The 12,909-nt window shown below is 39.9% G+C and overlaps 1 protein-coding gene across 2 annotated transcripts in view; it reads right to left on the bottom strand.

The window, feature by feature from the left end:
* Amph (amphiphysin) overlaps positions 1-12,909 on the bottom strand; it is a 194,274-nt gene that overhangs the window by 99,553 nt on the left and 81,812 nt on the right. For both annotated transcript variants that reach the window (XM_036186752.1, XM_036186753.1), the window contains exon 2: positions 4,990-5,070. In XM_036186752.1, coding sequence (XP_036042645.1) covers positions 4,990-5,070 — 81 coding nt within the window. The remainder of the gene's footprint in view (positions 1-4,989; positions 5,071-12,909) is intronic.

Here is a 12,909-nt window from a genome sequence, read left to right as displayed (position 1 = left end):
GTCCAACAGACCAATGGGCCCATGCCTACAGATCTTTCAGGGAGTCTGTCTCAAACAAATCATCTTTCAGAAAAAGAGACGAGATTAAAGCCAAAAATGTGGGGCTGGAATAAATTAAATCTAAGCTCCAAACCAGGGACAAAGGACAGACCTCATGCAATCTTTATTCCAACAAAGACTAGCAGGGCACATGCCAGCAACTATGAGGATGCTTATTTTACAAAGTAAAATTTTAAAACTTTTATTGTCACATGACTGTTGTATACAAATAAAAATTCAGTTCATTGTATACTGTCAATCACATCATTAGTGATTGAAAAACACATATTTGTTGGAAAAACGTGAACTCTCGGTTGTCTAGTTTAGACAGACATTCCTCTGAGATTCTGTCTTTGGATAACAAGTCACCATGCTACAACATTAAGAATACTAGACTTTGTAGAGTTAACTGTTGTCTTGGTGGGTCATTATTATTATGTTAGTATTTGTTCGGGAACACCACACCTTTTCCAGCACATGCATCAGATGGGAACTGGTCACTCTGTTAGTCAGATTTTCTTTTTCTTTTTAACCACTGTGATAATGCTTGAGAGGGAAAATAAATTAAACAAGAATATAGGCTCACTGTTTCAATGGTTTCAGTACATGGTGGCTGGCTCTAGCAATTCTAGGTCATGGTGAGGCAGAATGGCAAAGCCAAAGCAGGCTAAGGAACGAAGTTGTCACTTCATGGAGGCCAGAAAACAGAGAAGAGTGACAGAACACTAAACAAAGGCTTACTTCTCCCTTTATTCCCTCTAGGCCCCCTGTCTATTTGCTTGTATCACTCCATTCAGGAGGCTTCCCTTCTGCTTAATCTCTTAAGAAACAGCCTCACAAACAGGTCTGCTCTCCTAATCTAGGTGTTTACCAATCCAATCAAGTTGACAATTAAGATTGACCATTGCAATTACCAATACATTTTAAAGGTAAAAAGGATCTTGTTCTCTATAAAATCTTGTTCTCTTTAAAGCAAACTTTCTTCAGTCCTCAACTATGGTTCTTAATGTGGAGCTTTTTTTTTCCTGTTGAAAATAACTATGGGGGTGGATAGATGGCTCAATGGTTAAGAGCACTGGCTGCTCTTCCAAAGGACCTGGTTTCAATTCCCAGCACACATAGCAGCTCACAACTGTCTGTAACTTTAAGATCTGATACACTCATACAGACATATGTGCAGACAAAACACCAATGCACATAAAACAAAAATAAATAAACTTTTTAAAAAGAAAGAAAATAACTAAGCCCTCTCCTTACCCCTCTCTCTGTCCTTCTTTGTTCTCTGCCTCTAACACACAGGCACCCTCAGCCTCCATTCTGTGATAAAGGCTGTAAACCAAGTTTTTCTGATTCCAATGGGAAACTTTAAGAAAAACATGTAGAGATATAATATGTTTTGGTGTAAAAATATTTTCAAAATGAAACCAAATGGGATTCTCAAAGACTTAAGAAACTAAATGTCCCCTGTCCAGCCTCCATGCTTCATTGTTACAAAGTAGAATTTGTTCTTCCCATTTTACCAACTTTTTGAGTTTTGCCAGATTTTTCAATCTGTAATTATTCTCAAGAGAGCCAATGTACAAGCCTTCAAGGATGATTGTCAGCCAGTTGCCCACCACATTTGAAAGTGTATTCAGTGACAAGAATGCAGTAGAACAGGGCAGTGATGGCACACGCCTTTAAGCTCAGCACTCGGGAGGTAAAGGCAGGCAGATCTCTGAGTTCAAAGCTAGCCTGGTTTACAGAGTGAGTCCCAGGACAGCCAGGGTTGCACAGAGAAACCCTGTCTTGAAAATAAAAAACAAAGACAAAAACAAACAAACAAAAAAGAATGGAGGTAGAACACCCTGAAGCGACCCCAGACTTTTCTCCAAGGGCAAGGACCATTTATCTGATGTAACTGGTAATGTAACAAACTATACTTTTCTCTAGTACCTTAGACAGGGGGGAAAAACCATTTCTGACCTGGTTCAGTTTAAAGAAAAAAAAGTCCACAAGGTGGACAATTTTAATTATAGTTGAAAAATGCAAAGTGCCACTTAGACATAAATACATTATAGTCTAGGAGAGTTTCTCAGATAGGATTCTGGGAAACTTAAGTGATAGACAGAAAATCCAATGCAAACAGCTATTCGGATCCACAGTGAGTCACTAGACAAGAAGAATGAGTTTAGTCCTCAAGAAGGGAAAGCTCTAAGATAGCATCACTTCTTCAATGTGAATCCAATCTCCAAAAGCAGACAGAGGGTTATCTGGAAGAGTAACAGCAGGGGCATTGACTGCTTTCCTTGGGGAGTGCAGTCCAAGCTCAGGAGATGTGGGAGAATGGTGCAAAGGAAAAACAGATATTGATACATAGAATCTGCTGTCCTGGGACACAATAGGCACAATTTATCCAGTAGACCTATACCTACCAAATCTGTTAGAACCTCTTTTCTATGTTTATTAATCCCAGTTCATGGTAATAGTCAGCAATGTGTGAAGATACCCTTTTTCCTACTACTTCTGTTCTTCTCTATGATGACTGATTTTGGTTGTCAATGTGACTGCATCTGGCATCAACTGAAACACAGTCTGCTGGGCATTCCTGTGAAAGATTTTCTTGATCAAATTATTTGAAGCAGGAAGACTCACCCTAAACATCATCTGGTGGCAGCCCAGGTCAAAGGACATGGAAGAAGGAAGCTTTGTTTTTTCCTGCTCGTCCTCTCTCCGTCATGGTCATCTATCCCTGTGCTGTGACAGTTTTTCAGCGATATGAAAGCCAACTTCTTTGGGATCTATACTAAAGACCATCAGCTCTCAGACCAATAATCTCAGACCTGGAATAGTCCAGGTCTTCTGTATCATATTGGGATTGATGAGACAATGAGCCTGCCAGTCTGAACAACTGCTAGATTCCCAGCCTCTCCAGTGTGAGACAGGCATTGTTAGACCACCCAGACTGTATCCTGTGAGCCCATCTTATTATGGGCTCCTCTTCTATTAGTTCTCTTCCTTTAGAGAACCCTGACTAACATGTTCTCCTCTTTCATACTTCTTAAATAAAACAAGATTCCCATGGTTTATATAAGTTGAGTTCCTATCTGCACACACCAATGCTTAGTTCTGGAATATAATTGCCAACATTCAGGAATATATTTCAATGAAGACTAGTCTACATGGCTCTATGGCTGTTGAGTTTTATAACCTGTCTTAGCAACTAAAAGAAAGAGTGTGTCTTATGTAGAAGAGAAACAACAGAAGCCCTCATATAACTGGGAATAAAGAACCTCGAGGACCAGGGGTCTTTATACAGGACAAAGCTGACCAAATAACTTGCAATGATCTTCCATTATTGATCATCACTCCCTGGTTGCATGTGGACACAGTAGCTCTACAGACACCTCATCTTGACATTGGCCCCATGTGCAAGCCAATTTTCCATTGTCTACCAGTTTCATCTTCTTCCCATCTTTCTACTATGAGAACAATATTTGAGCCAATTATTCAAGCCTTATGGAGCAGAACAGGACATTTAAAAAGCAGTTTCTTTATTTACACATGTGTCTGTTAAATAAAAAATATCTGCTAAAGGAACAAATATCACACACTGTTATCAACTGTACTTTTTACATTATCGCCTATGAAGAGTCTTACTAGAGATTGTTTCTTTAATTATACACTCTATGAAATTTTAGTGGCATAGATATGTCATGTATTTATGAATATAATGCATGTCTATCTGTGCTTTAGGCATCAAGAGTTAGGGTTTTTTTTTTTTTTTTTTTTTTTTGAGCTGAGGATCGAACCCAGGGCCTTGCACTTGCTAGGCAAGCGCTCTACCACTGAGCTAAATCCAAGAGTTAGGTTTTATTTTTCTCACTAGGAATAGGTTTAAACATTTTGGAAAGATGTAATGTCTGTCAAAAATACATGATCTTTTCTTGGTGTTTGGGAAGGGTCTGGTACACGTGTGTATGTGTGTGTATGTGTGCATGTGTGTGTGTGTGTGTGTGTGTGTGTGTGTGTGTGTGTGTGTGTGTTGGGGGATGTTTGCCTATCTGTATTGTGGAGGCAGAAGGAAAACCTAAGGTATCATGCTCAGAAATACCATCGCATCCTCTGAGACAGATCTCTCTTGACCTGAAGCTCACCATAGACTGGGCAGACAACAAACCCCAGAGATTCTCATGTCCCTGTCTCCCTCACCCTGGAATTATATATGTGTACCATCATGCATTTTTATATGTGTGATAAAAATAAGACTCCCATCCTCTTGCTTGTGAGGTAAGCACTTAGCTGATTGAACCATCTCCCCAGCCCAAAAATGCATGGTCTTAGAGCACAAACAAATTGAAATCACTTGGTTGATGTCTGTAATACCTTTCTAGGATTCTGTTGAATACCAAAACACCATCTTTCCATTAGCTTAGTCATTTCATTGCAAAGGCTCAGAGTAGCAAAACACAATATCCTGAAGCCATACTCCAAACTTGCTCTCAGTAACCCCTGCCTCTTCTCTTGGCTTCCACAAAATACAGAAATATTGAGTATCATTCTCAAGCTGTGTTAGCCTGCTTTCTATTGCCAGCAACACAAGATCACAGACTAAGTAGAGTATAAAGACCTGAGATGTGTTTTATCTTGTAGTTCTTGGGTAGAACTTGGTAATGACAGGCTTACTGGCAGAGTCCTGAGGCAGCTCAGCGCTGCATGGCAAGAATCAGAACACTTGTATCTCTGGTCTCTATCCCTCTTCCTATAAAGCCAACCGGAATGGTTTTTCTTAATCCTAACCACTTCTGAAAGGCCTTGCCTCTAAACATCACAGTAGATTAAATTGGGACCTTAAGACTTCATGATGGGGATTAACTTCCAGCACATGAGCTTTGGGAGTGATCCAAACCATACTAAACATGAAAACACAAACAGTTCTTCCTGCTGCAGAAACTTAAGAGTTGGACTCACCTCTTGCCGTTTGAAGTTCTGGACATATTCTTCAAACTGCTCATCTTTCGTTTCATCAGCCTTTCCCAGCTTCTGGAGGACCTAGTTTGTGAATGAAACAAAATGATTTGATTTAATGGTGTTTCTAGAGTAGGATGACATGCTTGTTCAACAGGAACTTCTGCCATTCTCTAAGGGGTCTGAACCGATTCCACCCTCAACACTGCTAGCTTTTCCGCTCTGAAAGTGTTGTGCTTGGTGACTTTGGAGCTGAATAGACTTGAATTTTAATCACAATCCATCACCCACAGGCTGTATGATTTTGAGCAAGGGCCATGCACCATTGCATTTGTTTGCTTACATATGAATGAATTCCTCTAGAAGTCTATGCATAACTTTAAGGCTAACGCTAAGCTCTACTTGTCATTTTGTCCCCAGAAGCTGGCAAAATGCATGATGCATAATGGGTGCCCAGCTATGTGTTAATGAAACAAAGCTATATGACTGAAGTATGCATTCTAGGAACAGCATTCAACTCTCCTGAACCTGTTCTAATATCCCCCTCAATTCAATAAACATTCAAAGTGGTCATGGGTAGACAATTATTGTACAATCCATGCTAATCATTGGCTACACAGAAATAAAACAAATAAATCAGGTTGCAGCATTTATTCTAAAAACATCTGATATTCTGGTAGAATATGGGAGGTAGGTTAACAAAAACAAAGCAGAGACAATGTATTATAAGCAATACAAGGATGTTATAGAGTATTGTAACAATATCCTTTGGAGCTGAAGGCTTCAGAAAATACTCTGTGAAGTTCATTTTTAACCTATTGTTAAGAATTCCAACTGACAAGAATGTGACAGAGTTCATTCTAGGCCATGAAGGGGTCTAAGCAAATTCACAGAAAGAAATAATGTGTCTAGAACACAGGACAACTTGCCAAGGAAAATGTTTCTTAAAGACAAATACAAAGTGGCAGGAGGATGAAACAGGTAGAACCCAAGTGCTACAGTAGAGTTTACTATTTGACATTCATTGTCCTTTGATCTTAGTTTTTTCAAACACTGACTTGTTCAAGAACATGGAAACTCTATAAGCATTGTCATCTAGAAATTCACCTTGTGACTGCCTGTGGCATTATCAGACATCACTAAAAAACTCTACTACAAAGATCTACATTCATCAAAACACACAGAATCAATGACCATAAGGAGCTCAGCTCCAGTTAAGAGTCTTACTACTATGCTTGTTATTATTGTTGTTTCAGAGATTAAAAAAAAAAAAAAAAAGCAACAGAAGTAACACTTGCAATAGAAGCAAACTTGAATAACGAAGGAATCCTCAAGCTGTCACCTTCCCCTGAGCTTTCTTTCTAAATTTTGTGGTTTTAATAAAGAAGATTTTGACCACATGGTGATGGCACATGCCTTTAATCCCAGCACTCGGGAGGCACAGCCAAGGGGATCTCTGTGAGTTCAGGGCCAGCCTGGTCTACAGAGAGAGAGATCCAGACAAGCTACACAGAGAAAACCTGTCTCAAAAAACCAAAAGAAGAAGAGGAAGAAGAAGAAGAAGAAGAAGAAGAAGAAGAAGAAGAAGAAGAAGAAGAAGAAGAAGAAGGATTATGATGATTTTGGCTTTTCAGCTGCTTTACTCATTTTTGTCATGTCACTTAAAAATGTTTTAGAGAAAATTCTACTAAATTATCTATGGCTACTCTCTCTCTCTCTCTCTCTCTCTCTCTCTCTCTCTCTCTCTCTCTCTCTCTCTCTCTCTCTCTCACACACACACACACACACACACACACACACACACACACACACACACACGTACAGACATGCACAAGCCTAAAGGTGAATAGAGAAGGCACCTGGCATATACCACACAGCTTTCCCCTAGCCCTAAAAGTTAGTAGACCCAACCCTTTTCAGACACTCTATATCATAGGACTTGCTAAGTTCAGTTAACTCCTCAGATGTTGATAGCAGCATGCAGGCAAGGGATGGATGCTACTAGTTCCTTCTGAGCAAGAGGAGCTGTCACATTCTCAGCTCTACAACCTGCTAGAGCAGTGAACAGGCACTTCTGTCCTGAGCATAAGAAAAGAACACTAAAAATATGTATTGTACACCCTATATGAGCCTGAAATTGCAGAAGGTAATTGATCTTTACTCTCATCCTCAAGACAATCTTATGTGGCACCTATTTTATCCATATGATATCAGATGAACTAGGACCACATAGCTAGGTAAGTGGCCTCCTGGAAACTTTTGGGAAGATCAGATTTCTGCAGTCCAGTATCTCTGTCACCACCAGTACAGTCTTTTCCTTCTCAAATGTCAAATATCACATCTAATATTCTTCTTTTCATGGACCAAATATATTAAGGCCCCTGGGCTCTAAAAAACATGTGTCTTATGAGCTATATGACAACAATAGTAGGGAGATCATGGACGGACTCCTGCTTGAAGCTCTTCGCTGAAATTTCAAATCATGGCTCCTTGTGTTTTAAGAATAATATGATATAAATGAGATGAGGTCAGAAAACAACCATGAAACAGCTCCTACATGTAAAAGGCACTTTCAACTCGTCAGTGTCATTGAGAATAACAAAGAACCCAGAACTCTGGGTTGCAGTGGTCCTGTATCTTAGGCTGGCTACCTTTGGTAGCAGCATCCACAGAAGAGAGTGAGGAGAGGAGAAGTGACAGGGGAGCTAACCTTTACCAGGAACATTTTCACTCTAATGGTCACATTGGAACCTGGTGCATTCTATTTCAACTGACCCTGGAAACAGCCTATTAATCCTTGAGCTGGAGACGAGTAGACTGAGACTTACAGAAAATGATGCCTATGCAAAATCACTTCCTTTGCAAGTGGCATATCCCATTCCCTATGGTGCCTTTCCCACAAAGATAGCATCACCCCAAGGCTTTGACATTGTAAAATGGAGATGTAGAATACCAATCCTGAAATATCAATGCCAAACTTGTCTAGCTTTCAGATTTAATGTGCTCCCAAGAAGTGGGCTCCATGACAGGGGTTGAATTATTTGCCTTTCTTTTAATGTCTCTCAGTAGAACCCCCACTATAGATCCCTAATTCATCATGAACCAAATCTGAGTTTCTTGTAATGGGTGGCAAAGACACAATGCTGCCTGGTATTGTGGACAGAAGAAGGAATGTTCTATAGGATGCTATCATGCAATGACTCAGAAATCTTGACTTACAACCACATTGGGACCTATCAATCTACATGTGACCTTAGAACAGTTAGGAAATTTATAATTTGGGCATGAACAGAAACACATATGCCATCTATAATGTTTTCCTTTTATTGAAAAATCAATTTTTTTTCTCATATAGTATATCTAGAGAGAGGTTTCTCCTGGCTGTACTCCTCCTAGTTCCCCCTTCTTCCCCCTCCCATCCAGATCTACCCCCTTTCTGTCACTCATTAGAAAACAAGCAGGCTTCTAATATATAAAATAAAATAAATAACATATCAGAATAGGACAATACAAACATACAGAAGTAAAATAACCCAAGAAAAGGCACAAGAAACAGATATGGATGCAGAGACCCACTCATTTGCACACTCAGGAATCTCATGAAAACAAAACTGGAAGCCTTAATATATACACAAATTACAAGAAGGGATATATATAGTTGAAAATAAAAAAATTAAAGCCCTGATATAACATTATGAGGGAAGGAGCCTCCAAAGATGCTGTTGAGTTCATTTTCATTGGCCATCTACTGCTGGGCATGCTGTCAACCCTTACAAGTAGTTTTTTTTTTTCATCAGTGAGAGTCCCTTGGAGAAAACTAAATGTTCATTTGCAGGTAGTTATCAATTGAAGATAACTTCTGGGTTAGGGTTGGAGTCATGTGCCATATATAATTTAAGATCTAGCTGTAATTTTATTTCTCCAAAGTTTCTTTAATCAACACTTCATTCCCACAATGACACTTTCCAGCACCTTCAATCTACAAAATTCTCTCTCCTATCTTATAATCATGAAGCTTCCTAAATCCCCCATGATGCTTTCCCAGTTCCAGTGGGATTATGACCATTAACTCTTTCCCACTTAGCATAGTAACAAAAGTGCACTATGGGCTTCAGGTTATTTCCATAATAACTAATCATTTGATTGAGCTTTACTGTGTTTCAGGTTCTTTTCCAAAGACTTAAGTGGGTTAGTTCATTTGAGGAGTCTGAACAATGAGAAGGCACAAAGCCAGCCATTGTAGGAGCAGGTTCTTATTTAAGAGAGAACTCTCGTGCTATTGACCCTTGCTCTGAAAGTGTTCATCTACTGGATTTCATTTTCATGTTATACTTGGCTTATCTTCCAAAGGTCAGGTCTATCTTCACAAAGGTAGTATATCACTAAGACACTCAAGAAAAATACAGAGATTAATAACCGATTTTCATTATGTAGTTGAGTTACAGTTCAGTTCTGTGTCTGTCCTGATTGGTTTTTGTCAACTTGACACAAACATAGATATATTTGTGAAGAGAGAATTTTAATTGAGAAAATATGTCCAGAAGATTGCCCTATAGAATGTCTGTTACAGGTACTTTTTTAATTAGTGATTTATGTAGAAGGGCCTATCTCATTATAGTTGATACTGTCCTTGGGCTGTTGGTCTTGGTTATACAAGAACATTTGCATTTAGAACTTTAATTTCATCCCTATTGACACTTTACTATTTGAAACATAGAATTTTAATTATTAATCTTTGCTTTTGTTTTTGAAATGGCAAATAACAGCTGCAAAGTTCAGCATGTGCTTTCTTTCAGTGAGATTCTGCATCATTCCCCCAGGGCTGTGCTCATTCTCACTGATCACAGAAGTTCCAACCTTAAAAGAAGAAATAAAATGTCAAATGGAGAGGCAGTGCAAGAACATGACAAGTTAGAGTGTTTGTGGTGAGCCCTCTTTCCAGGTCCTCTCCAACAGTGATCTCCTGGGACTGAGCTGCAAGCATTTTCCCAATGGCAGGGTTCCTGTGTTCTTTACTGGAGAAATTATTCCTGCCTAAAGTAGCCAAGCACTTTAACCGAGGATTTAGAACTCTGGTTTAAATGCTTTCTTCATAGCATAAAGCAAAATTCTAATCAAGTTTTATATTCCCAAAGTGGAAGGAAAATTCACTACTGGCTGTAGCTGTGGTTGGGGAATAGTATCTCTGTTTAATATTTTAAATTAGAAATGGGGCAGTAAGTTGGCAGCTCTTAGGGAAAAAAAAACATAGCATTTGAAGTCAGAGAGAAAAAGGAAAATCACACTCTTGGTTTTACCACGGAAATGGCTTCTGCTAATTAAGGGAAAAGATCAAAATCAAAGCAAGGTTCAGTTATGCTCATGTCTGACCCCCAAGCAGCAACACCAGTCTTGTGATTCACAAGTGGAGAAGTTGATAAGGGCAAATGATGCAGACTGCAAAGAAGTTCAAAAGGAAGGCCATGGGGTGGGGGGATAGTGTTTGTGCCTGGCTTGGTACTATGGCCAGAACTATGTATTCTTAAAAGAACTTTCGAGAATTGACCCCTGGGACACCTTAGAGAAATGTGTACAGTGGATGAGGGTGAAGACTAGACAAACTTCCTATCCTGGTGACTCATGCTTCCTTTTCAGTAGACTCTAAATGTCAGTGGGAGAACTACACAGTTACATTATTTTTCTTTGAATAGTGACATACCTTCTCTTTGCACTTTGAATCGTCACCAAAAAAAAATGCATAGTATTATGTGAACATTATCTACAGTTGAGAAGGCCAAAGCCTGTTCAGCACAGGACATGGAGTAATGGGGTAATGGGCTTCCCACATTGCCCTGCAGACAGATGACTCACTAATTACTCCATCTATAGCTGCACCAGCCACTTCCTCACTTATAGTGAATGGAAGTGTTCACTCAGCTAGTGCAATGTACAAAGGTAAATGCATCCTCACTGCTTCTCCCACCTGTCTGCTGGACACGTGCTGTGCTGTTTTTCAAAGTTCAGAGTACTGTTCCTTTTACCACTTTCTAGATGTATTTTGGGACCTGGACAGTAGCCTTAGTATGATGATCCTCCAGCTTCTTTCAAGTATTTAAATCAATCCTTGTTTGTGATCTTTACCCAGAGAAGAAGGAGAAAGATCACTGAAAATACATCTTTTGTATGGTTCATGTTCCCTCAAAGGTCCCCATATGTCTTCAGGCTCATTTTCTTGGGGAGAATAGTTTTGTACAATTATAGCATTCATTCTTTGCTCAGGTGGAGTTCAATGGTATGGTAGTCACCACATCATCAACACTCCTCCGCCTGGTATGACCTTTCCTAATAATTCTGGGAGACACCTTTGGGAACAGTTAAGACAAGGAATGTTCTCAGCATCCTGTCTTGCTTTTGTAGCCTACAGATTTAAAAGTCTGAGAAAAATATGTAATAGAACTTGCAAGTCTGGCATGAGTAGGCTAATACTCACAGAGCAAAGGAAAATAAAATGAGAAATAGAGAAGAGAGAAACTCTAAAAGGGAAACAGAGGTAAGTGACTGGAAGTGGTAGAAATCAAATGTAGCCAGAGTAAGCACCAGGCAATGTAGCTTTCCAAACATGGCTTTCTAATCAGGAATCAAATTCAGAATTTTGCTCTTGTCTATCCTGAGTCCTTTGAAGTTTAGAATATCTAGTTCCCTGACACAACAGAGGAAAGGAAAATACCTTAGTGGAAAAGGATAGCTCGATATTGATCTTGAAAAGATGCCTGGATTTTAAGCCTATCCTCTCCCTGTATCTCAGTTACTTTTCTATTGCTGTGATAAAGCACCATGACCAAAAATGACTTAGAAGGAAGAGTTTATTTTGGCTTACAGTGCCAGACAGATGAGAGTACATCATGGTAGGGAGGCATGGCAGCAGGCAGGAACAGTGGCCGGAGCAGGAAGCTGAGAGATCACACCTTGAACCACAAACTAGAAGTGGAATGAGGCTCTGTGCTTCGAAAGTGACCCCAGTGCCTTGCACCTCCTAGCCCTCCCCACACAGCCGTGGATAGGAGCAGGAATTTGGTGCCTAAGCCTATGGGGCATTTCTCTTTCAAACCACCACACCCTTGGCTGAGTCCTTTTTGTTCATTTTCTCAGAACTACTTTTCTATGAATCTTGATCCTTCCAAGTATCAATGCAAGGGTGCAATGTATAACAGTCTACAGTGAAAGTTTGCTGATCATCTCCTGAGGCTGAGAGAAGCACCACATCTTCCTTGATTAGCAGGCCTCTTCAAAGTCACTGTCAGTGTCAAGTCTACACAGGATAACCCAATGGCCCTAAATTAACCTTCACGTTATTTAGTCAAGGGAAACAATTCTTCCTGTATCATTAGCCAGATGTCCCAGAGATGTCTCATGGCTACTGAACTTGTAGCAATGTTCTTTGTAGCAAAGTTGCTGGTAAAAAGAACATATCCAGCCCTGAAATCCAGGACGATTCCACACTTGGCAATACAACATAGAGGAGCTCTGTGCCTGGTTGCATCTTACATACTCACTGGGTCAGTCCTATGGTGTCAGTTACCTTCCTCACCCAGACAGATCATCCATATGAAAACCTGGACCTGCTTCACAAGTTTGAGGGAAGGTAGGACAAAAAGTCCAGATAAGCCTTTCGAAGGCATCAACTGTGAGCAGCAAAGTTGTCTGGGGTGAGAGAGGGCTGCTCATTTGGTGAGTAGGAAACAGATGGAAGGAGCCTTTGGATAAGGGAGAACATGTTCTTGCTATCTTCCTCTTGTGAAAATTCTCCACATTGACTTCACTGCTCTAATGTACTAGTTATCATATATGGAAACCTTAACTGTATCAGAGTTCTGAATGCCTTCGTTTGAAAAGTCACTGAATCCTCCCCGTAGTCTAGTGAGTTGGGTGACTATGATTGTCCCC

The sequence above is a fragment of the Onychomys torridus genome, chromosome 5, assembly GCF_903995425.1.
Source record: "Onychomys torridus chromosome 5, mOncTor1.1, whole genome shotgun sequence".
Taxonomy (NCBI): domain Eukaryota; kingdom Metazoa; phylum Chordata; class Mammalia; order Rodentia; family Cricetidae; genus Onychomys; species Onychomys torridus.
Note: the sequence above shows the minus strand (reverse complement) of the source record. Positions and strands in the feature narration are given on the sequence as shown.